At 34.2% G+C, this 24,283-nt stretch overlaps 3 protein-coding genes across 7 annotated transcripts; 2 read left to right on the forward strand and 1 right to left on the reverse strand.

The window, feature by feature from the left end:
- Nucleotides 1-2,995: 2,995 nt before the first annotated feature.
- LOC105643701 (anthocyanidin 3-O-glucosyltransferase 2) lies at nucleotides 2,996-4,631 on the forward strand. The gene has a single exon (XM_012228890.4). It carries the CDS (start codon nucleotides 2,996-2,998, stop codon nucleotides 4,412-4,414), a length of 1,419 nt encoding a protein of 472 aa, XP_012084280.2. The 3' UTR covers nucleotides 4,415-4,631.
- A 1,379-nt stretch (nucleotides 4,632-6,010) lies between these two features.
- PFD1 (PREFOLDIN 1) lies at nucleotides 6,011-10,224 on the reverse strand. The gene is given in 6 exon segments (NM_001308779.1): nucleotides 6,011-6,124; nucleotides 8,026-8,110; nucleotides 8,240-8,246; nucleotides 8,490-8,595; nucleotides 10,034-10,087; nucleotides 10,201-10,224. Coding segments are annotated over 6 exon segments (390 nt in total).
- A 6,377-nt stretch (nucleotides 10,225-16,601) lies between these two features.
- LOC105643699 (ARM repeat superfamily protein) lies at nucleotides 16,602-24,124 on the forward strand. Of its 5 annotated transcripts, none has more exons than XM_089726164.1 (8): nucleotides 16,602-16,748; nucleotides 17,244-18,103; nucleotides 18,890-19,084; nucleotides 19,176-19,278; nucleotides 20,023-20,681; nucleotides 21,353-22,061; nucleotides 22,718-22,879; nucleotides 23,897-24,124. In XM_089726164.1, the coding sequence occupies exons 2-8, from the start codon at nucleotides 17,453-17,455 to the stop codon at nucleotides 23,911-23,913; spliced, it is 2,496 nt and encodes an 831-aa protein (XP_089582290.1). In that variant the 5' UTR covers nucleotides 16,602-16,748; nucleotides 17,244-17,452; the 3' UTR covers nucleotides 23,914-24,124. The 5 variants fall into 5 exon arrangements, with proteins under 5 accessions (XP_089582290.1, XP_089582289.1, XP_089582293.1 ...); XM_089726163.1 differs by having other exon boundaries at nucleotides 16,731-16,868; XM_089726167.1 differs by lacking the exon at nucleotides 16,602-16,748 and adding an exon at nucleotides 16,770-16,897.
- The last annotated feature ends 159 nt before the right edge of the window (nucleotides 24,125-24,283 follow it).

Genomic DNA, 24,283 nt, shown 5'->3' on the forward strand with positions numbered 1-24,283 from the left:
AGAATATAAATACTTATATACAACTAATTATATGTATAAATATCTTACTATCTAATAATCCTAATACCCTCTCCTCAAATTGAGCATGTCAATGCTCAACTTGTACATAGATAAAAACCTATTATATATAAATCCTATATATGTACAATTTTTTTAAAATGCTATTTCTTATTAAGCACCAAGTTCTAGAAACCAAAAACCAATACCACACAACACCCATCTTTATAGTCTTCACAGATCCACACTCAAATGAATCTACAAGCTGAATGTTTTGTGCAATATTATCACCAGAGTTAGCTTGTACCTCACCTTCTGCATGCAATATAAACAATTGAAGGGGTTGTTGTCCACCATTCTCTCCATTACTAAAAAATTTGAATCTTTATTCCTATTCTTATGTAAAAAAGACCCATCAACATCACTTTCACATAAACCCAATTGAAGTACATAATCAAGGGACTGTAGTATAAGTAATGAGACAGCATATAATCATGTCACGATGATGAATATCCTTCCTCTGTACTACTCTCATTTTTCTTATTCAAACCTTTCCCCAGTCTATCTACAATGGTATTTAGCTCCACAAAATCATCATATAACTAATCCAAACTGAGAATACCTACGAAGCATTTCTTTATTGAAGTTCCAACTGGATAAAATAGAAATATCCTTAAACAAATCTATAAAATGAACTTTGAATCCATGAATTCCATAAACCAGCACAGATACAATAAATTCCTTCGATTTTGCATCACATTCCCTTGATTTCATATTACCAATGGTCTTCGAAACATCCATTTTGCATTATAGGGCCAACTGCTCCCTCAAAATATTGTACAACTGATTATTTCAATAGTAATACTTTCCAAAGAACAACACTTTAAGCTTTGGAACTAGGTTCTCCATATCCTAAAAGCTATGGATTTTTTTTATTATGTTTTACTGAATAATTTCAGGTTGCCAAGCAGAAAATAAACAACAGGAAATATGAAAAAAAAAAAAAAAAGAAGAAATCAATGAGTGAATGAGATAATTTTGAGTTTGAGCGTGAAAGAAGAGGCAGAAAATAAAAAACGTAAGAACAAGATTTATAAGTATGAAGAGATTAACAATGATCAACGGTCAAGGTCAACAAATTCAAAAGACCAATCTAAACATCAGGTCATCAAAGCGGAAATACTCCACATATCATGTAATCAATGATAAGGTAAAATGTGAAACACTCCACCAATCAATCAAGGTAATGCTTGATTCTATTGAATCTAAGCACAAATCAAAATATATGAGGGATAAAAACCTTAAAATCAATGGTAATAAGAGGGATTAAAACCCTAAAATCGAAATTAATCGACCAATAAACCTCAAAGTAGAGCCAAATATTATAAACCTAAGAGAATAATCTTAAAGGCAAATCAATCAAGGTAAATTCCAGAAAAAATGTAGAATCAAAGTAGAAATTTCTGGCAAACTCAACCAGAAACCAAGACAATATTCAATTGAATTGAAATGGCATCAATGAAATCAACAAGTTAAATGATGAAACAATGAAGAGACTAACTCTGATTTGGATGCGTAATGATGATTTAATTTATTTTCTCACATGATATACGGAAAGAACAAATCGATTGAAAAGAATGAAATGGAGAGAAACGAAAGTAAACGAAATAAGAAGACCGAAAAAGAAACTTGAACAAATTTGGAAAAAACTGATGAAGAAACCATAAACTATTGATCCAATAGAGGAGGAAAACAATGGAAAACACAAGAAAGCAGTGAAAATATGAAATAAATATGAGTAATTATTTTTGTTTTTACTTTTTGGGAGAGAGAAAGAGGCTCTGATATCATGATGAGATCTGGTATTTAGGTAAAAAATAAACTCTCTTTCACTTTGTTTATTGAAAATATAAGTATTTACATACAATTAATTATATGTATAAATATCTTACTATCTTATAATCCTAATACACACTAAAAAGGTGAAACATGGCCTCAAATGTAAGTATGAGCGCGAAGACCTATTATACCTATTATTTATCAGATGTATCATAAATGATGTTAATTTTGGATCTCCTGCACTTATTGCGAGTGCTTTTTATCATAGGCTATCTCTCTTCAACTTCATTTCCTTCGATCTAATATATGAATCTCCAAAAAGTAATTCTTAGGGTTCAAATTCACAATGAAATCTTCAATGAAGTAATAATGTACATAATCTTAACTGCAACAATGGCAAACTATCATGTTCAAGGTTTTTTTGCATACATACGAACCCAGGAAAGAGGTCCTTTGGTATGAAAGAGGTTTTTTTTCATTCATGCTATGTCTTAATTCTAGAAGTCAGTGGCTTGTAACTTCTTCCAATGGTTGGATCCACCAATACACAAACACAAACGCGTACAATTAGTATTAGTAAGGCGAATAAGGGATTTTGAAGAAAATTTGCATTTGAATTTTTACTGAGATCTCTTGTGGTCGGAAGGTCTCGAACCTGAGACCTCTCATTTTCTACATAAGTGAAAAGACTAAAATATATTAAGTAAAAAAGTAAAAGTAAATAAGAAATAAAACACATTCTAAATATGAAAATATGTGAACTCAATCAGAAAATCCAGAAATTAAATATGGAAATCTGAAAATTAAATGTAGAAACTAGATATGCATATCTTCAAATTAAGTATAAAATCTGAAACTAAATATGAATATCTAGAAATTCAAGTAGAAAATCTAGTACATTAATGGGTGAATTCAAACCAAAAGGATAGTCAAACCAAACATCCTCTACATTACTATATAAACGTATGGACTAAGATAACCAAACAAATACACTTTTGGTTCTACTTGCCTTTGCAAGACTATAATACCTCAAAATAGCAAGATAACCAAAACACTCCCTTTTTTATCCTTACAGATAATGAATTCATTTCAACTTCAAACGCCTAAGCCTCAGGCTCAAACTCAAGACTCAGCTAAAAAAAATAGAGATCCTGTAAAAATGGAAGAAGCACAGCTGGTATTCGTCCCTGTCCCTGGTATGGGCCATCTTATATCCATGGTGGAACTGGCAAAGCTTCTTCTTAACCGCCACCACCAACTGACCATCACTGTCCTTATCATGAAGCTATCAAATTATGATTTCAATGTTATTGAAAATTATACTCAATCAGTTGCAGCCTCCACTTCTTTATCAAATCGAATCAGATTCATGGACTTACCCAAAGATGAGCCTGAAGTATTTGGTTTTTCTTCTTTTATTGAGAGGCAGAAACCTCATGTCAAACAAATTGTTTCTGAGATCACAAAAAATGAGTCTAATTCGCCTCGACTCATTGGTTTAGTGCTTGATATGTTCTGCACGCCGATGATAGATGTTGCTAATGATTTTGGTCTTCCATCTTACATTTTCTTTACTTCAAGTGCAGCTTTTCTTGGTTTCATGCTTCATATGCAGGTGATTTGTGATGAACAAAAAGCTAATCCGACTGAGTTGAAGGAATTGAACCCTGAGTTGGTAGTCCCCAGTTTGGTAAATCCATTTCCTACTAAGGTTATGCCCTCTGCGCTGTTAGGAAAAGAGATTCTTCCTCCTTTGCAAAACTTTAGAAGGTTTAAGGAAGTTAAGGGAATTATTGTAAATACGTTCTTCGAGTTAGAATCCTATGCCATTGAGTCTTTTTCTGATGGAAAAGTTAAAAACCTCTCTCCCTTGTATCCAGTTGGTCCGATTCTGAATCTGGGTGATGATGGAAGAAGCAAACATCAAGAAATCATGCAATGGCTTGATAATCAGCCTGCATCATCGGTGGTGTTCTTGTGCTTTGGGAGCATGGGAAGTTTGAGTGAGGATCAAGTGAAAGAGATTGCCAATGCACTAGAGCATAGTGGACATCGATTCTTATGGTCCCTACGTCGACCACATCCCCCAACAGGTAGAATGGAGGCTCCAAGTGACTACGATAATCCACAGGAAGTTCTACCTGAAGGATTCTTAGATCGAATGGCTGGGATTGGAAAGGTAGTTGGATGGGCTCCACAAGCAGCAATTTTAGCACATGAAGCTATAGGAGGATTTGTTTCTCACTGTGGATGGAATTCTATGTTGGAGAGCATATGGTATGGTGTTCCAGTTGCAGCATGGCCAATATATGGAGATCAACAATTTAATGCTTTTGAAATGGTGATTGAAATAGGATTAGCTGTGGAAATTAAAATGGATTATAGGAAAGACAGCGAAATAATTGTAAGTTGCGATGAAATTGAAAGAGGAATAAGGTCTGTGATGGAGCTGGATAGTGAAAAAAGAAAGAAAGTGAAGCAGATGAGTGAAAGAAGCAGAATGACTATAATGGAAGGAGGATCTTCATATATGTGGTTAGATCGTCTAATGAAAGATGTCATGGACAATATGTCATAATTAAAACATTCCCATTATCTCAATGGACAATATGCCCATCTTAGTCGAACAGTGAGCAGAACTACACCTTTTGTTTTTAAGTTAGACTTTATAATTTTATTTGTCATTTTTCTTTCCTTCCAATTTTGCAAATGTTGCCGGCCATGGTTCCAACTCAAGGATGTATTCTGCTTCAATTATCTTTTGCTTAGTTTAGAATGTTTAAGAATTTGTTACATATGCCAATCGCTCTCTTTTCTATTTTGACTAGAAACAAACACATCCAAATTTTTCTTTATCGTCAATCGCGGTGATAGATCTGCTATGCCCATATGTAAGGTTTTACAAAGAGTCTACTTCATATTCTGTACGTAAGAAAATAATGAGATAACTTGTTTGTATATAGATTCTGATGAATGATGATCCATTGACTTCTTTTTCATTCTCAATTAATTTTCTTTTGCTAATAACAAATTTTTATTTATTCATTGATGAATAATCCAGATTCCAAAGATGAAGTCCCTTATAAAAATTTTAAAATCTTTATTTTATTTTTGGTTGGTGGAATGGAAAGATGTTCATCTTGTGGCTTGTTTTCTGTTTAGAGGTTTGACCCGATCCAAACCTTATAGATTTGACCTTACCCAAATCACAGGGATACCCATTAATTTGCACGGGCCAGGCCGGATTGATCATAATTTTGACTATTATGAGGTTGGGTCTCGAAACCAACCCAACCTGAATTTGAACAGCCCCTGTGGTGTTTATACTAATATGATAAAAGCCTACACCAAGTGTACCAGAATCAAATCAAAAGTGTTGTAGAGTGTATTATATCGTTCCGGAAATCCCCATAAGTAACCATACTACAATATAAAATGTCAAAAACATGGCAAGAAAAACCATGTTAAAAGAACATATCCTTAAGCATTTATGCATTTTATCAAACAAGTGTACAAAATGTGCACAAGAGAAAGAAAGAAAGAAGGTATATAGATACTATGTTCGCCGTTACATTCCATTAAAGACATGAGATCATGAAAAGAAAGAGACTAACAAAAGACCACCCTTACAAAGGGCTTGTGCACAAAATGAGATTAAGAGTATATTTGGAAATTTTAATCTCATTAATGTCCTACTTTCATTCTGTGTAAGAGACAAATCCTTTCATTGTTAATCCTTCAAAACTTTTCATTTTATGACTGGACAAAAATCTTTTCTTTTTTAGGAAGAAAAAATGTGATTTTGAGATTTTAAATCATAAAATATTTTTATTACTTAAAAACTAAAAAATAAAGATCATTATTGTTGTCATGTCAAAATTTCGGATAGATTTGTTTTCAATACAAGTTCTCAATTGAGTCCTAATTTGGTCAAAAATTAATTTTGGGCGTACATTAGATGAACAAATTACTTGTAGCCAATAAAACAAACAATGGCAGCATTACCAAGAAAGGACAAGAATTTGCAACTTAAGGCCAACAGAGAAAATAACAGGTCTATTACATGACAGTTGAAGCAGCCAGCAAGGCAACTAAGCAAAAATTTACCAAAACTTCATACTACCCTTCAAACGGGAAACACGATATGCTTCACAAGTTGTCAAAGACAGCAAACTTACAGTACACTCATGGACATTATCTGACGAGCAAGACCCGGATCTTGCTGCAAAAGCTCCCTCAAGTTGTTCTCTACCTCTGCCATTTGCTTTTCTAAGTATTCTTTTGAGGTCTGTCCAAAGCACAATAGAATTGATTATTCCCTGAGAACTTAAATGAAAGATAGCTCCATTGAACTACAACTGTTAGACCAAAACTTATTCTGGAGGTTGTTTATAAAATCTTAGAAAATTACAGCAAAAAATTGTGAGCCTTCTCGGTGAATTACATTGCAATTCAATGAGTTCCATGATGTATGTATATAGTTTGACATGAACAAACTAAAAGTAGAGTCGGGAGAGAACTAGAATTGGGAAGAATTACAAAGTAACTGTTTCACACAAATTTTCCTTAGTCTTTCAATCACCATTACCTCCTTATATTTGAGGGAATTGAAGAGTTTATGGCAATTAGTCCTCAACAATTAGGGCTAGAATAGCGATTGTGATTGGAAAAACTTAAATTAATTGGTTTTAAAGAAAACCTCAGAATACAATTATGAATTGAAGGGGAAAATACAATACATAAAGTGACTATTGTTGTCTTAGTTAGGACGAATGCTAATTCTAGATTGAAAACTATTCCTTTTAATTAATCAACATACTTTGTTGGAACCTTAAATAAAGAAGGAAAACTGAAGACTTCCTAACTTCCTAATTAATTAACATACATTATAGGGTTCCTAGAAGGAAAACTACAAAACTTCCTAATTTAATTTGGATACTCTTGCATCACTATTTCTAAGGGATAATTACACAACTCGTGTCTGAACTTCTTTAATTTTTCTATTTAATATAGGAATTTTATTTATATAGTAGCAAGTCTTCATAGGGACAATTTGCTCAGTCAGGTATATTTGGCAAAAATTCTTCCAAGACTACCATAATATAACATTTACCTAAAAATTAAGAACCACCTTCAAGCCTCCACTGTTTTTTTATCTCTCTCACTTCCTTTTTTTTTTTTTTTCTCTATTAATTTTATTTCCTTTTTCATAAAGAAAAACTCCAAAATTTTTTACATTATCCAAGAAAAGGAAAATGAGAGATGATACAATAAGGACAGAAAGGCAGAAATTGAGAAAGATAAGCAGAATAGGGCATGGGATAAAATGGTCCATTTTAATATTCCAGAAACAAATTCCAATTAAATATGCCTAATTATATATATATATATATATATATATATAGATAGATATAGATATAGATATAGATAGATAGATAGATAGACACACACACATGTATACTTGTTCAAACACTTGATTGTAAAAGAAATAATCTGAAATAGAAAACTTGAAAAATTTCAGGCACCAATAATGTAAGTATCCCCATTTAATTTCTCTCCAGAATTTTTTTTTTTTTTTTGAGGAATTCTTCTATCTGATTTCTACTTGAAAAATATCATGTTTTCCTTGTCTCCTTACCACTGCCATTCTAGAAGAAATCACCATCTCTCTCAAACAACTTACATTACATATGGCCTTGGCATCTAACAGAGAAATACTAGCAATAGATGTAGAAATCAAGCTATAGAAAACTTCCAGAATGTAAGAATAGAACAAATGTTGAGCAAAAACATCAGACAGGTCCTTTGTCGTGATTAAGTCTACTGCATAGAAGTTTTGTTAGTATATTGCATGTTGTAAGAAAATAATTTTCTTTGGTTTTTTAATTGTGCATGCATGTTTTTGTCAAAATGATGTACATAGCAGCAGTTATTTTCGGAAAACAAAGAAAAAAACAAAGAGAGAGAAAGAAAGACAGAAAGAAATGAGAACATTCATGGCTAATGCCACCATCAAAACCTAAATTTTGTTCGCTTACAAAAGCAAGGCCAAAGGGAAATCACTATATTAGCATACCTGAAATTGATAAGAAACTCAAACAAGTATTTGCAACAGCAAAAGAAAAGGTATCACAGGGAAAGCAGACAGGTGAAAAGTGGAATTGCTTTTCATTTACTACTGAGATATACCTGAAGTGAGGCTATTGCAGTCTCACTATCCTTGAGCTTTTGTTCTTGTTCACTCATTAAAACTGGCTTTGGCTCTAAGATAAACCTAGCCACACAAAACCCGGAGATAGAGACAGAGAGAAAGGAGAGGGGAGATGCATCAGAGTTTTCATCTATTCCAAATATCAAATAAATCATGAATTAGCTGAATTCATTTGGTTTGTGCAATACTCACGTTCTCCCTGCAAAGAAAAAAAAAAAAGCACCAGTGAACCCAGGAAGCCAAAATGTCAAATTTATAACTCATCTACCAATAGACAACAATTAATAGATGAGCCAAATTCCAGTTAAGAAACCTTACCCTAATTGATATAGAGATAAGGAATCACAGCAATGAGGTTCAAGTCCTTAATCAAAATGGTGGGTTTGACAATAACATACATCTAATGACTGCAGGTGTACAACACAAGTTTTTGGCTATTTACCTATAGACTTGTATGTATTTGTTTCATCAGGCAGTTGACGCAGTTCTTCCAATGTCAAGTAAGCACGCTTCTTTTCTCCCTCCTTGGTTCGCATCTGGTTTTGCACCTGAAATACCACAGTATTACTCAACTTCAGTGAGATTATTGAAGCTTACCTACATACAAATACTCACATTCTACCAAAATTATAAAAAGAACACAGATACTAATTAAGTATATAATCATACAAAAAGAAATACACAGCAGAAATTAAGAAAAATAAAATAAAATAAAACATGCCAAATGAGAATCACAAAGAAAAAACAACATATATACATAAATCTATTGATCTCATACAACAATAAAACCTAAACCTCACTCCCAAACTAGTTATTGAAGTCGGCTATATGAATTCTTTATTTCCATTTTGTTGTTCATAACTAAGTCCATACTAATAGCAAGAAGTAGGACTGAAACCGATTAATTGAGAAGTTAGCCACTTTTTGTTATATATTTAAAGTTTTATTATATTATAATATAGTTAGAAAGGCTGCATCGGGTCATTAGGACCTGAGATAAACATCCCCACCCAGAGGTAATAAGTAATAGGTTTTTTGAGACAACTTCCCTCCATCTGGTCCTAGGTCTACCTCTTTCTCTTCTAATACCCTCCACCGTCAATGTAACACACTTGCAAACCAGAGCACGCAGGGTCTATGTACTATATGACCAAAACTGTTGATCTCATAAATCAAGAAATGCCTAGGAGCTATATTCTTGAGCAAATTGGCAAAATAACATAATTTATGTATGAGGAACACTGCTCAAAGCATAAGGTCCTCCTCAACCACAATGTGATTCTCAAGAAATTGAGATAGTATATAGTATAACAAAATACTTTGAAGCATAAAGTTATTATCCTTATACCCAAGGGTATAACTGAAGCGTTCACGTTCAACAAAAATGTGTACCATTGACAAACTCAAAATTGATGTATTTCAAAACAATGACAGTGAACAATGATGGGTTATTTCGCTTCTTTTCATTGAAACCAATTTGTTAGGAAATACCAACAACAACAAACAAAGAAATCGAAAGAAATTTAAACTAGGAAAATAATTTAAGTTCCCAGTTGGTTAACTTAACTTTTCTTTTTTTTTTTTTCTTTTTTTATGGGAAAAAAAAGTTACTTTTGCGGACAACCAAAATCAATACTTGAAAGAACAAAAGAGTGACATCTTATATAAAGAAAAATTTATAATTCATTTTCTTTTTTCATATGAAAAAACAAATATTGAATGGTTACATAAGAGTGTAGTTTTTGATTGATCCATTCTCATAAAAAATTTGATGGAAAGTACATTTTGTTTAGAAAAGAAAAAAAAAAAAAAAAAAAAAAAAAGAGCATACAGTTCGTGAAGGCTAAAAATCAGACCTAAATGGAGAATTAAGATCCATTTCACCTAAATTAAGAACAACATATAACTCCAGACCAGAACTAAGACATACAAAAAATTCCTAAATGATACTAATATCAAACAGAACAAAAAAAAAAAAAAGGTTACCTGCTTCAGTTTAGCTGTTGTTTCAATCATGCGACCCTGAATCTCTAGAAAAGCCTATATTGGTTCGAACATAAAATCAGAAATCAAATCAACTACGGCAATTTAACAAACAAGAACAAAGAAGATCAATATGGGAGAGAGGAAGTGAGATAAAAATTATTTATTACAGTCCTATTGGTCTCGTCGGCCATCGGGAAACTGGGTGTGCTATAATCGCCGTTTTTTTTTTTCTCTCTCTCTCTCTTTCCTTCTTTGAACTGGAAAGAACTGCGGGTTCAATCGGGAAAATTCGGAGAGGATCAACAAATACTGATGTGCCACATCCAACAGGGTTATACGGGTCGCTCTTGATCCGACATACACTCTGGTGGGTGTAATCGGGCTGAGAATGGAAATGAGTCAAATGACCTTTTATTTGACTTTTTTTTTTCTGGGATGAGACCTTCTATTTGAGTTAGTCATCTTCGTGTGTAATTTTTTGTATATGTTCGAAAAATAATTTATTTTAAAAAAATTCAAAGAAAATATTTTTTAAATAATTTATTTTTCATTATTTGATTGTAATTAATGTAAATTGTTAAAATATATATTATAAAATTTTAATTTATAAAATCATAAATATACTTATATTTTAAAATTTTTATAAAATGATAAATAAATTTTTCTATGGAAAAATGCTCATTTTTGCGCTTTAAACTTGAATTCAAAATAAAAAGGCCTCAAATGAACTTTTTTGGCAAGTTACACCCTAAGTTTGACACATCTGTTCATTTTGCTCGTGAATTTATCTAGTCAATGCGCATGATTATTGAAGACAAAGAAAAGAGGGTGAGTTATTAAATTCTTCCTTTTCCCTTTTGTATTTCTTTTTCTCCATGAAAAACACCCATCTCTCTCATATTCACAGGTAACTGAAAAGTTACAGGAAAAAAGATAACTTCATTTACCATGTCTGTGATTGTGTTTGTGATGCTTACCTCTGCAATCTCTATATAAATACACCTTATTTGCTTTCAGGTTTTGGTTTAAATATAACTTAGGTTATTGATCTCACAAAGAGATAAGTTTTGCAGGATTTCAAGTTTTTTGGGTCCGTGATTTGTGTGTTTGATATGAGTGTTAAGATATCAGTACATAAAGGAGCAGATTTGGTCAACACGTTTGGTTTAATTCTCTTGATTATGTATATATTTAACTCCGTGATTATTGTGTATATTAACTGTGTCAGGATATTTTGCCATTAACTTAGCTTCAGTTACATTGTATTTGGCTATATAAAGCCATCAGTTGACAATTCATAAAAGAGAGAAAATATCTATTCTTCTCTATTGTTTGTACATGGTATCAGAGCCATGACTGAAACAACAAACCAAATCTCTTCCCATCCTATGAATGCTCAACATTCTTTCTCTGTTAAACTAAAACCCACCAATTATTTAGCATGGAAAACACAATTCCAACCTCTCTTAAATTATCATAATTTTAATCACCTAATTGATGGCTCTTCCCCACCTTCAAAAACCATCAAATCCCCATCCAACCCAGAAGTTGACATTCCAAATCCAGATTATCAATCTTGGTTTAAACAGGACCAGCTCCTGCATTCTTGGCTTCACTCCTCCCTATCTGAGGAAGTTTTCTCGCATATTGTTGGGTTAAATACCTCTCACGAGGTCTGGCAAGCCTTAGCACAGGCTTTCGGTTCTCTCTCACAAAACAGACAACTTCAAATTCATATTGAACTTCAGGAATTTAAAAAGAATGATTCGTCAGTATCTGCCTATCTTCAACGTGCAAAGCAATTAAAAGATGAATTACAGGTTGCTGGTAGGCCTCTTTCGACGGCAGAATTTAATGCTATTATTTACAGGAATATTGGTATTGAATATCATAACATTATCACTGCCTTAAACCTCCGAGCTGAACCAGTACCATTTCATGAACTTCATGGTCAACTTGTTGCTCATGAAATACTCCTCAAAAGTTGTCTTGATCCACCTCAAGCAAATATGGTCTCTAAACAACCATCCAACAACTTTCTCCCACCACTACTTTCAACGCCAAATACAAATACCAGTTGGCAAAAGAACTCGTCTTCCAAAGCCAAGGGTCCTTGTCAAATCTGTGGCTACCGAAACCATACAGCAGACAAATGTCGCCGTCGCTATCACCGCTCAAATCCAAGCCAAAATCAGAATCAAGTTCGTTACCCACCACCAATGGCCAATTACTCTTATAGTTATCCCTCACCATCACCTTATCCCTCACCTTCATCTCATTTTTCATCACCTCAATCAGTGACGAACTACTACTCACCATCTCCGCCCATGGCAAATTATTCCGCTGCCTCACCTACACAAAACCTTTGGCATCCTGACACTGCAGCCAATTATCATGTCACACCTGATATCCAATCTTTAAGTGCTACCACTGAATATCAAGGTCATGATAATCTTCATGTTGGAAATGGCGTTGGATTACCGATTTCTCATACTGGTACAGTGGTCATTCCCTCTTCTAATGGTGCTCTCCAACTAAAGCATACCCTTTGTGTTCCTAAAATTGTTAAAAATCTTTTGTCTGTTCAAAAATTTACCACTGATAATTGTTGTTTTTTTGAATTTTGGCCTCATTGTTTTTTTGTTAAGGATCAGGTCACCAAGAAGATTCTTTTGCAGGGTCCAAGTGAAGATGGTATCTACTCTCTCAAACTACCCTTGAAGTCCGTCATGTCAGCTACAGTCCCATCCTTTTCCGATTGGCATTCTGCCTTGGGTCACCCTCATCGTCGAACTGTGTCTAAAATAATTAAAGATTTCAATTTGCCTTGTTCTAGTTTTCAGTTCAATCCATGTTCTGCCTGCAATTTAGGGAAATTGTCTAGACTTTCTTTAGCTTCTGTGGAACATAAGAGCACGGGTCCTTTCCAAATAATTCACTCAGATGTTTGGGGCCCTGCTCCGGTTATGTCTGGCTTAGGTCATAGGTATGTTTTGTTATTCATTGATGATTTCACACGTTTTACGTGGCTATATTTACTCAAAAATAAAAGTGATGTGTATACCATGTTTCTTCAGTTTCAATCTCTTGTTGAACGTCAATTTAATTCAAAAATTTTAGCTTTTCATTCTGATTGGGGAGGAGAATACCAAAAATTGAATAAATATTTTCGGCAAGCTGGTATAATTCATAGGATAGCATGTCCTTACACCCACGAACAAAATGGCACTGCTGAAAGGAAAATTCGTCATGTTATTGATACCACTCTCACGCTTCTTTCTCATGCTCAAATACCCTTGAGATATTGGAATTATGCTGCTGAAACTAGTGTTCAATCAATAAATTTAATGCCATCACCGGTTCTCCAAAATCATAGTCCTTTTATGACCCTATACAAATCATCCCCAAATTATCTTGTCCAACAACCTTTTGGTTGTACTGTCTACCCTTTTCTCCGACCTGATTCTCATCATAAATTCTCATTTCGATCTACTCCTTGTATTTATTTAGGAACAAGTCCTTCACATCATGCTCATCGATGTTTAGATCCTACAACAACACGTGTCTATCTAGCTAGGCATGTCAAATTTGATCCAAAATTGTTTCTTGGTCCTCAATTATCTGCACGTAATACTTCGGTTCCACCTCCTACCCCATGGCTTTCCATTACAAATCAGATATCACATCACTTGGACACTCCGGTTGAATCAGGTATGACGTTATCTAATACAAATTCAATTGCAGAGTCTAATTTATTGGCAACCTCACCAAATCAGAACCCATCACCTCTCCCCTCACCCACCAATAATCTGCCAACTGTAAATTCTTCTCAAAATCAAATTGTACCATACATAGCTCCACAAAACCAACCACCATTACACCCTCTCCGCACCCACCCAATGGAACTTCGCCCAGCTACTAGACAAAGACAGAAAAGATATGCTTTATTGTGTACCAAAAAGCTTGATTATTTGACTCATGAACCCCAAACTTATAATCAAGCTCAACCTCATCTTCAATGGCGGCAGGCAATGGAAAGTGAAATCAATGCACTTTTACAAAATAATACATGGCAATTGGTTCCTCGCCCTCTTAATACCAATATTGTGGGAAATAAATGGTTGTTTCGTATTAAAAGAAAAGCTAATGGTGATATTGAGCGTTACAAAGCGCGGTTGGTGGCGAAGGGTTTCTCTCAACAACCCGGAATAGACTACAATGAGACCTTCAGTCCAGTAGTCAAAGCAACAACCATTCGCACTATTTTGTCTCTTGCTACTGTGCGTAAATGGCCAATTCGACAACTGGATATATCCAATGCATTTTTGCATGGATATCTTGATGAAGATATATATATGGACCAGCCACCAGGTTTTATTGATTCTGTTCATCCAGATTATGTTTGTAAGTTACAAAAATCACTATACGGGCTACGGCAGGCACCGCGTGCGTGGTTTCAAAGGTTGAGTAATTTTTTATTACAACTTGGGTTTAAGGCTTCCAAAGCCGACACCTCTTTGTTTATTTATCAAGATGGTAACATTCAATGCTTTATTTTGGTTTACGTTGATGACATCTTACTCACATGTTCTGATTTTAGCAAATTAGAGTTCTTTTTGCACGCTTTAAAATCTGCCTTCCCGGTTAGAGATCTTGGCAGATTGACTTATTTTTTGGGTATTGAGGTGATTCCAACCTCACATGGAATTCTACTATCACAACAGAAATATGTTCGAGATTTGTTGCTCCAATTTAATATGAATGACAGCAAGCCCACTTTGACTCCTATGGCAACAACTCCTCCACTTTCTAAACATGGCGATGAAATTTTGGCTGCTGCTGATCAGTTTCGAAAATTGGTTGGTACTCTTCAATATGTCACCCTCACTCGGCCGGATGTTTCTTTTGCAGTTAATAAATTGGCCCAATTTATGCATCATCCTACTGCAGCTCACTGGATAGCAGCAAAACGCTTGCTACGGTATCTACACGGTACTGCTTCTATGGGTCTCTTTCTCTCTATTGATTCTCCCATTTCTTTGCAATGTTTTTCAGATAGTGATTGGGCTGGCTGCCCTGATGATCGTAAATCTACATCTGGCTATGCTATTTATTTGGGGAATAACTTATTCTCTTGGTCCTCAAAAAAACAATCCACTGTAGCACGATCCTCCACTGAAAGTGAATACCGTTCGATTGCCCATGCTACATCAGAAATTATGTGGATTTTGTCTTTGTTATCTGAACTTGGAGTCTCTGTTTTACCAGCTACGTTATGGTGTGATAATATTGGGGCAATCTACTTAACCTCAAATCCTGTCTTCCATGCTCGGACGAAACATATTGAACTCGATGTTCACTTTGTAAGAGATCAAGTACAACATAAAAAGATTCAAATCAAGTTTATCTCAGGTCAGGACCAGATTGCTGATATAATGACTAAACCTTTGGGGTCTCGCCTCTTTCTGCGCCATCGTGACAAGCTTCGTCTTCAAGCTCCTCCAACTTCAGCTTGAGGGGGCATGTTAAGATATCAGTACATAAAGGAGCAGATTTGGTCAACACGTTGGGTTTAATTCTCTTGATTATGTATATATTTAACTCCGTGATTATTGTGTATATTAACTGTGTCAGGATATTTTGCCATTAACTTAGCTTCAGTTACATTGTATTTGGCTATATAAAGCCATCAGTTGACAATTCATAAAAGAGAGAAAATATCTATTCTTTTCTATTGTTTGTACAATGAGTATAGATTAGAGGTTAAGGTTTTGTAATTTTTTTTTTTTTTTTGAGTATTGAGAGAAGAGATTTGATCCCGAATTTATTGTCAGGTCGTATATGCACTTACCACTAGGTTATATCCTGATAAAGTTTAGTATGATAAAGTTAAACTTTGACCATTTGTATTTTAATTTTTATGGGATAAAATTTGGAAAAATAAAAAGGGAATTACTCTTGACATCATTGCTTTGAGTCTTGAAAAAAAAAAGTTTAATGAAGAATTATGTAATTAATTTCTTATTTTAATTTTTTTAATGTGATTTTTGATTTAAATAAATCTCATATTGATTTCAGACTCTATTATTAGGGATCGATTAAATCGAATTTGGTGTTTAGTCACAGTTAAGACTCTTCGTTGTTTTTCTTTATAAGTGTGTTTAGTAGAGATCGAATTCGAAAACTCTTCTCACATACACAGTTTACATTGTCAACTAAACCTTAATGGTAGGTTTTTATAGAGTTTTGGAATGAAAATATAAAGTTACTGACAATAAATATTTTTAAACAAAATATTTATTATTTTTTTCCTTCGACCGCTAGAACCACACGGTGTATTTCTAGCCCATGGGCAAAATGAACAAATATATCCAATTTAGAATGGAATTTGTCACAACAAGTCATTTTGGGGCTTTTTATATATTGAACCAAACTACGGGGTAAATTTAGCCTTTTTCCATTTTTTTTTTTAAACTTAAATGGACTTCCTTAAGCCTCATTAACAATTGCGCATTTGAAAATTTTTGAGAAGTTCGGAAGGAAAGAGGAAAGAAACACATCCTTGCCGTCCACGTGGCGTAAATCCAATGGCTTACAGTCAATAAAAACCGGGACCCATGCAGCTCTCCAAAATTCGAAAACGCAGCACTGGGCGCGAAATTTGACGACTAAAGAAACACATATTGTCTCTCTCTCTGATGACAAGAAATTGAATGTATCGAAAAAATCACTGAGATTCGTTCCCTTTCGTTTATTTTATTAATTTACTATTTCGCAAATTTTTGAATTTCATGTTTTCTTGTGTTTATTTCTGTTTCGTTTAGTACAAGATAGGGTGAGAAAAACTTTTCTTCTTTTCGCTCTGTATGTTTTTGAATCTTTTCTTGCTTTAGTTTTCTTAGTACTTAGATTGTGTTTGGATGCAAAGAAAATGGAAGAAAGCATAGGAAAGTAGTCATTCTCATATGTGTTGTTTCCTGTATGAGCGTTATTCTTTTGTCTGTCTTTTTTTTTTTAATTGTGTCTAATAGTTAGGGCTTTCTGTTTCTTAAGGTAATTTTTGAAGATTTGTCTTTTATTTGGAGTAGGTTACTAGGAAATTTTTAATTTAAAGCTGTGTTAGGACGCGAACTTGTTTGTCAGTTTTGATATGAAAATTTATGCTTGCTTTGATTTTTCTTTCTCTAATGTCATTCTTGTGTCTTTCTAGGGTTTTGAAATGTGGAGGAATGGGTTCTTCTATTGGGCTCAATGATGTGGAAAGCGTTTGTTACGACGGTGTTCAAACTCTGAAGAGTTTTCATTTTTTCTATTTTAGGCAGCGACAATATGAACTTTGAAAGCCGCAATTTTTAACTTCTTTTTTTGCATACTAAGGAATTTTTGTGTTGGAACTTCCTGCAAAAGATAAATTTAAAGATGAAGGCTCAGGCACAAATGAAAACCAGAGGTCCTTCTAGGGTCAATGTTCAACAAGCAAATTTTGAGCTTAGACAAAAAATAGTTTTTGCACTAAACAAGCTTTCAGATCGAGACACATGCCAAATAGGTGTCGATGAGCTTGAGAAAACAGCCCAATCTTTAACCCCAGATGGGATTGCACCATTTCTATCTTGCATATTGGAGACAGATAAGGAGCAGAAGAGTTCAGTTAGAAAGGAATGCATTAGATTGATGGGTTTACTGGTGAACTTTCACAAGAGTCTTGTTGGACCCCATGTGGGTAAGATGGTTGCTACCATAGTCAAGAGGCTTAGAGATCCAGACTCTGTTGTTAGGGATGCTTGTGTAGAAACAGTGGGGGTTTTGGCTTCTAAATTGGGTAATTATGGAGATGAGAAAGGTGGAGTTTTTGTTTTGTTGGTGAAGCCTCTTTTTGAAGCTTTGGGTGAACAAAATAAGCAGATGCAGTCAGGTTCAGCATTGTGCTTGGCTAGGGTTATTGATAATACCCATGATCCTCCAGCTTTTATTTTGCAGCGGATGTTGACTAGGACCATAAAATTGCTTAAGAATCCACATTTCATGGCAAAACCAGCAGTGATTGAGTTGAATAGAAGTATTATTCAGGTCATTTTGTGACTATGGCTCAAACATCCAATTTTCATTATATATTGTTGACTATTTTTATGGTCTGTCATTTTAGCCAAATGTTGTTGTGCAACTGCCTTGCATCTGTAGCTGAATATTCAAGGCATGTTTAGTTTGAATGTGGGCATTTTCAAGTAAGAATGATTAACTGAGAGTAGAATTTGTTTACATTATTTCAGTTCTAGCTGTTCTCCAACATGGCATCATAGGTAGGTGGATGTAGTATCTTTTGATTAAGATGGATTATATCTGAAGTCACAATATTATGACGATTTGCTCTTTATTTTCATATTTACATAAAATTGGGTTCATGTGGACCATTTTTTCCTCGACTATATTCCATAAGCTTTCAATTTTTAAATAATTAGGCAGATCTGGATAGTTTAAGTGATAGTTGTTTCCATCATTTAATTGATTAGTCTAACATCTGCTGCTAAAAGAACACTCTAAAAAAGTTTGATATTAACCATACATTATTTGTTGCATATTCCAAAATTTGGGCATAAGGTGAAGTTTTCTGTCTATTTCTTTGGATGTTGTGTTATAGAAATGTGAGAAACATGACCGGGGTTTCTTTTAGTTAACAGTGGAGTTATGACTGTTAGTTAAGATTTTAAATGGACAAGTTTGAGTTCTTTGGTTTAAGTATTCATTTACCTGTATTGTTGTCTTGTGCAATTCCTATACTTAAGAATGGATTTGGTGTCTCATGTTGAACTCATTTCTTTTACCTTGCACAATGTCATTTTTTGAATATTTATTCAGGCAGGGGGTACTCCATCACGAAATGTTCTGTCTGCAGCAATTGCTAGTATCCAAGAAGCACTCAAAAATAGTGACTGGACGACGCGCAAGGCAGCTTCTGCAGCACTAGCAGAAATTGCTTCAACTGGTGGATCTTGGTTGGGATCTTTTAAGTATTCCTGCATTAGCTCTCTTGAGTCATGCCGTTTTGACAAGGTTGAAGCTGATTTAATAATTGTCTTTGCATAATTCAATTTGTTAAATGATTGAGTTGTGTGATTTTGGATACTTGTTGTGTTTCTTATAGGTCAAACCAGTAAGGGACACGGTGCTGCATGCACTTCAGTATTGGAAACGTCTTCCAGGGGCTGATACTCCTGAACATTCAGAAACTGGATCTTCAATAAAAGGTCTTTTGGCCCATATTTAGTCTTGAGAAAGTCATTCTCGATTGGGTTTTAAGAAATGCGTGAACTTTCTTCCTTTCCTTTTTTTTTTTTTCTTTGGCTTTAGTGTTGAAATAGGGGAAAAAAAATGGTTTCCACAAAACATAACATTGCTAGTAATCTGAACTGAATCATTAGAAATAAACCACAAACAAAAACTTTTTTAACATTTTAGGATGCAAGAATATTGCAATAAGTTCAAAAAGGCAAATATGGGATAACTTTCTCCAATTAAATTGGAGTATGATGGTTTGAAACTGAGATAACATAAAAAAAAAATGAAAGTGATAAAACAAGTCCTTTTACTTGAGGAAATTAAACATGTCTCTATATTTGTCTAGTTTTATGGTGTGTTTAGGCTATTGGGACACCTACAAATGTTTAGACAATTTGAACATTGTCTGCTTGTTTATCAGAATATCAGTTTGCCAAACAGCCAGCTCCTTGATCCAGAAGTCAGTCATTTTTGCAGGCTGTTGCTATTGATCTTGACCATATAGAGTCCCTGTACCCTTTTCTATTCTCTCTTTGAGAAGTGTATTACTCTCAACATAGTGAATCAGAAGATTATAGCTCCTTAGTTATTTTTGAACTTTCACAAAGCCTGTTTTGATTGCCTGATATACACTTTGATTAACTCCATTAATCCAAAATTTGAAAGAAACTATGTAGGGTTTGAGTGCCTAACTTGACATGAACTCCATACAGAAAATTTCTGCAGAGGTGACTATAGTGATCTCACCAATACCAGTGACTGTCTGAGGAAGGATGTAACACCAAATAAAGTTGTTTCAGACTCGGCCAAAAGAAGGATTCCTTTGTCGGTAAAAAAAACATGTCAAAATTACCTAGACAATCAACATTCCAAAGCAGATGAATGGCAAATTGAAATTGCAGTCCCAAAGTCCCGTAATGTTTCATTAGCATATCTTTGTAATGAGGAATCTGAGGGTAGTTCTATTACCAAAACAATTGAAAGATTTGGTTCTGACATTACAAGTACAACAGATAATAGGTTTGCATATGGACCAGTTGATGACAAGCAAGATTGTTCATCAGTGTCCAACTTAGTTGCTGACAATTTTGAGACCAAGTTTGTGACAGTTCCTCATGACTTGCTTGAGGAGGGTAATTTGCTAAGTTCGACGAGAAGAAATCAAAAGTTTGCAGCTGATGGGACAAATAGTGAGGAAAGAAGACGGTCAGCAAAGATGCGGAATCGTATAAGTCTGGATTCTACAGTCACAGATGTTAGTTTTCAGCCTTCACATGGATGTTGTTCACAGGTAGCCAGTGAAATGTCTTGTATCCAGAAACAACTTTTGGACATCGAAAATAAACAGTCAAACTTAGTGGAACTGCTGCAGGTAAAGATCTATGGCTGCAGTATTGTTTTGGGGCTTTATATCGGTCCAAAAATGTTACGACTGGCAGTTTGTTGATGCACTATATTCTTGTGACCTTAATGCTAAATATACGGGCTTTTCTAAAGTATGGGGTTTTTAGTATTTCTTTATCTGCACGTGGGACAGCATAACAAATGCTATTCTTTTTTAGTTTGTTCTATAAATATGTTATTATTTAACTAGCTTTTAGGAAAGCAGCATTAGAATGGAAATTAATTTAGTGAATAAGTATATATCCATAAGGTGGTGGTTTTAAAACCTAGCATATTGTTCAATTTTTTCACTTCCATTTAAGGATATCTTTGTGTTTGTCTTCAGTGTTTCTTGTCCTATAATGCGTATGTCAAATCTTGGTTTACATTTGCTTCTTGAGAAGACAATCTCTTATGTCTAGCTTATTTAGCTTGGCTATTTTTGAAGACTCCATTTAAATGAAGAATTGATGAACAGAGGAAATGCTACCTGGCAATCTAATTTGTGGGTTTTACTGGATTAAATATCATAAGTCATTCTATGAAAGAATTGCTTATTTGCTCTGAAGCAACAGGGAATTTTATCTTGTATAATACATTGTCCTTATCAAGGTTCTGACAAATTTCTAATCAATTTCTAGTGACACAATTTATTTACAGGTGTTTTCGACTGGCATAATGGATAGCTTATCCTTGTTAAAGTCTAAAGTGTCAGTTTTAGAGCATGAAGTTGGTAAAATCAGTCATGCTCTTCTGCAAGGGGGGAGGCATTCTGATTCAACAATTTCCAAACCGAAGGAGCAGAACCAAAGTGTTTCTTCTCCCCGAATTTCAACATCTACTCCAAGGCCATCCGTTGATATTCGCAATAGACAACCTTCATTGTTATCAGCAAACAATTCTTATATTTGGGAGGAAAAAACAGTTGGCAGAAGCAGATCAATCCATTCTGCCAGACAGGGCACCGAGATATGGACTAATCCAGCTATGAAGACTAATAGGAATGCCATAATGAAGGACATGCAGAAAACATCTGGACATGGAGGATCAGCCATGAATTGTACACAAAAAGTTGATGCTGTAGGTGCTTCAATTTCAAGTGCCAATGCCATGGAAAATGGTCCAGATAATAACAAATGCATGTGGCAGCGTGTGAAAGGTTTTCTATGCAAAGGGGACCTTGACTCTGCATATGTGGAAGCTCTTTCTTCTATTGATGAACTTGTTCTCATTGAGCTTCTTGATAGAACTGGTCCTGTATTGGAAAGTTTATCACACAAGACCGTCATTGACATTCTTAGCACTTTGGCATCTTTCTTCTTAGAACAAAGATTTACAAAATCTATAATCCCTTGGTTGCAGCAGGCAAGTACTTCTCTCCTTATCTTGTTTACATGTTATACTATCCGTGTGATATGCTTCATTATCACTGCCTATCATCAAATGCTGGATCTGAGATATATATATATATATATATATATATATATATTTTTTTTTTTCTGGTTATTACTCATTAGCTGGATGATACAAAGCTGGCATAAAATTGGGAAACCATTATATATGAATTTGCTAGGGTGTCCAGATCCTGGATATTGGGTTCTTGATGGTAATATACTAGTATCAACGAGAACTATGAGCTATCTGTGTATTTAAATTGGAAAACTGTTAAATTTTCATTATCTCTGTGTTAACTTTGCTATTTGTTCATTTAATTGGACAAAATATTACCGTTTCTTTAGTAAATAGCAAAAGCATTATGTGGTTATAACTAGGCCAATTATTTAAACTTAATTGCGCAATCAACTTCATAAAATGCATTTTTTGTGGAATAACATGAATGAATCTCTAGTCGTGATTGGTTATTTAAAAGTCCTACAATTGAGTTCGCCTTTCTATCACTCAGTCGTTCAAACTGATAATATGATCTGTCACTTCTGTCAAGTTTTCAGAACTACTCGGGTAATTTTCATCTAGTACATGCAAACTTTCAAATGAAAGACGGTAAATTTCTTTCATTTTAGGTAGTGGACTTGAGCACAATACATGGACCGGATTATTTCGTGCTCTCTGCCAAAGCAAGAAGAGACTTCTTGTCAGCGATTCAGGAGGCTGCTAATATGGAATTTTCCGATCCTGCAGAGAGAAGAACTACGACTCAACTTGCAGTGAGATTATGCCGCCTATGGGGTAAGAGAACTTCAAATTGAGAATTTCTTTTTCGTTTTCACTTGAAAGACCTAGGAGGAATTTAAAACTCCACGGACTTGGTACAAATTTTTTATCTACAAAAGTACTCATTAAATCCGTGGGTTTAATTTATATGCTAAACAAGAAATATTAGTATATAAATTCATGGGAGTCTAAAATTTAAGATTTTAATTCTATGGATTTTAACAATTTCCATGAATTTTAGAACCCTCAATCCAAACATCGTCATCATTCATGTCAGTTTTGGTGGTTGCACCTCGTGGTTTTCGGAGTCTACTATGATACTTGCCCGTAAATAGTTGATTTCAAAATTGGCTAAACATATCCCATAGTCTTATTCTTTCAATTTCAGATTATCTAATATTCGCTATCAAGCCTCAGAATTTTGTCAGTTTCGCTAACAAACTTCCATGGATTTATTTTCTTTATATTGACCCCTTGAATTCCAATCGCATTGAAAACTAATTTAATACTTTTCAAAAATGGCTCAATTCTGTTGTAATTATTAATAGTTTTACAATTTGATGTGCAAAATTTAACGTTTTTGAGGAAAACCCTTGGCTGAATTTTTAATAACCGCTTTTTTCCAAAAGTGAAAAAAAAAGAGCAAATTCTATTATGAAAACTCAAGTAAATATTAATAGTTTTACAATCTTGGTAGTAGTTTTCGCTAATTGTTTCTTTGTTTTTTTTTTTTTTAAAGCAAATTCTACTGTGGAAACCAGAATAAGAGAGAAAAAAAAAAAAAAAAGATTACAGTCAAATTAATATACCGAGATTTCTATTTTTGAAAATAAGCTACAAGTTTCTTCAGTTATGTGCCTTACTGCTTTGAGGTTATGGGTAAGAATTCTATTATGTTGATAAGCAAACATTAGGGATGGGAATGTCTCATCCTCGCTTCATTTAAGCACTTGACAAAATGTGACTGCACGTTTAACGCAACTATTTCATTTGTTGTATAGGGCTAATTTGGATTACACTTTTCTTTTGTAGGGAGAAGCTGCCAATAATCACCAAATCAAATGCTTGGCTTTGTTTTTTTTATAGAGAGTAATTTTTCATTTGAGGCGTTCTATTTATATAGAGAAATTACTCGATATAAAAACTAGTTTAATGTAAAATGTCCTCTATGGCTTCATTTGTAGTTTGTGTATGCATTAAATTGACTCCTTCATTTAACGTGTTTAATTTATCGATGCACATCTTTTTATTTTTCTCTCATCGTCTTTATCTAAGATGTGCATTACTAATACTTTTCGCGTCTATATTTTTATGCATGTAACGGAAAGATACGTATATGAGCTATTTGCACATAGGAGGGCATAAGCATTAGACGTTCTTATCAAATGCAGGGTGAAAAATTTAAGTTCTCCCTAATCT

Source organism: Jatropha curcas, chromosome 9 (assembly GCF_041381405.1).
Source record: "Jatropha curcas cultivar XTBG-Jc1 chromosome 9, XTBG_Jcur_1.0, whole genome shotgun sequence".
NCBI classification, from domain to species: Eukaryota; Viridiplantae; Streptophyta; class Magnoliopsida; order Malpighiales; family Euphorbiaceae; genus Jatropha; species Jatropha curcas.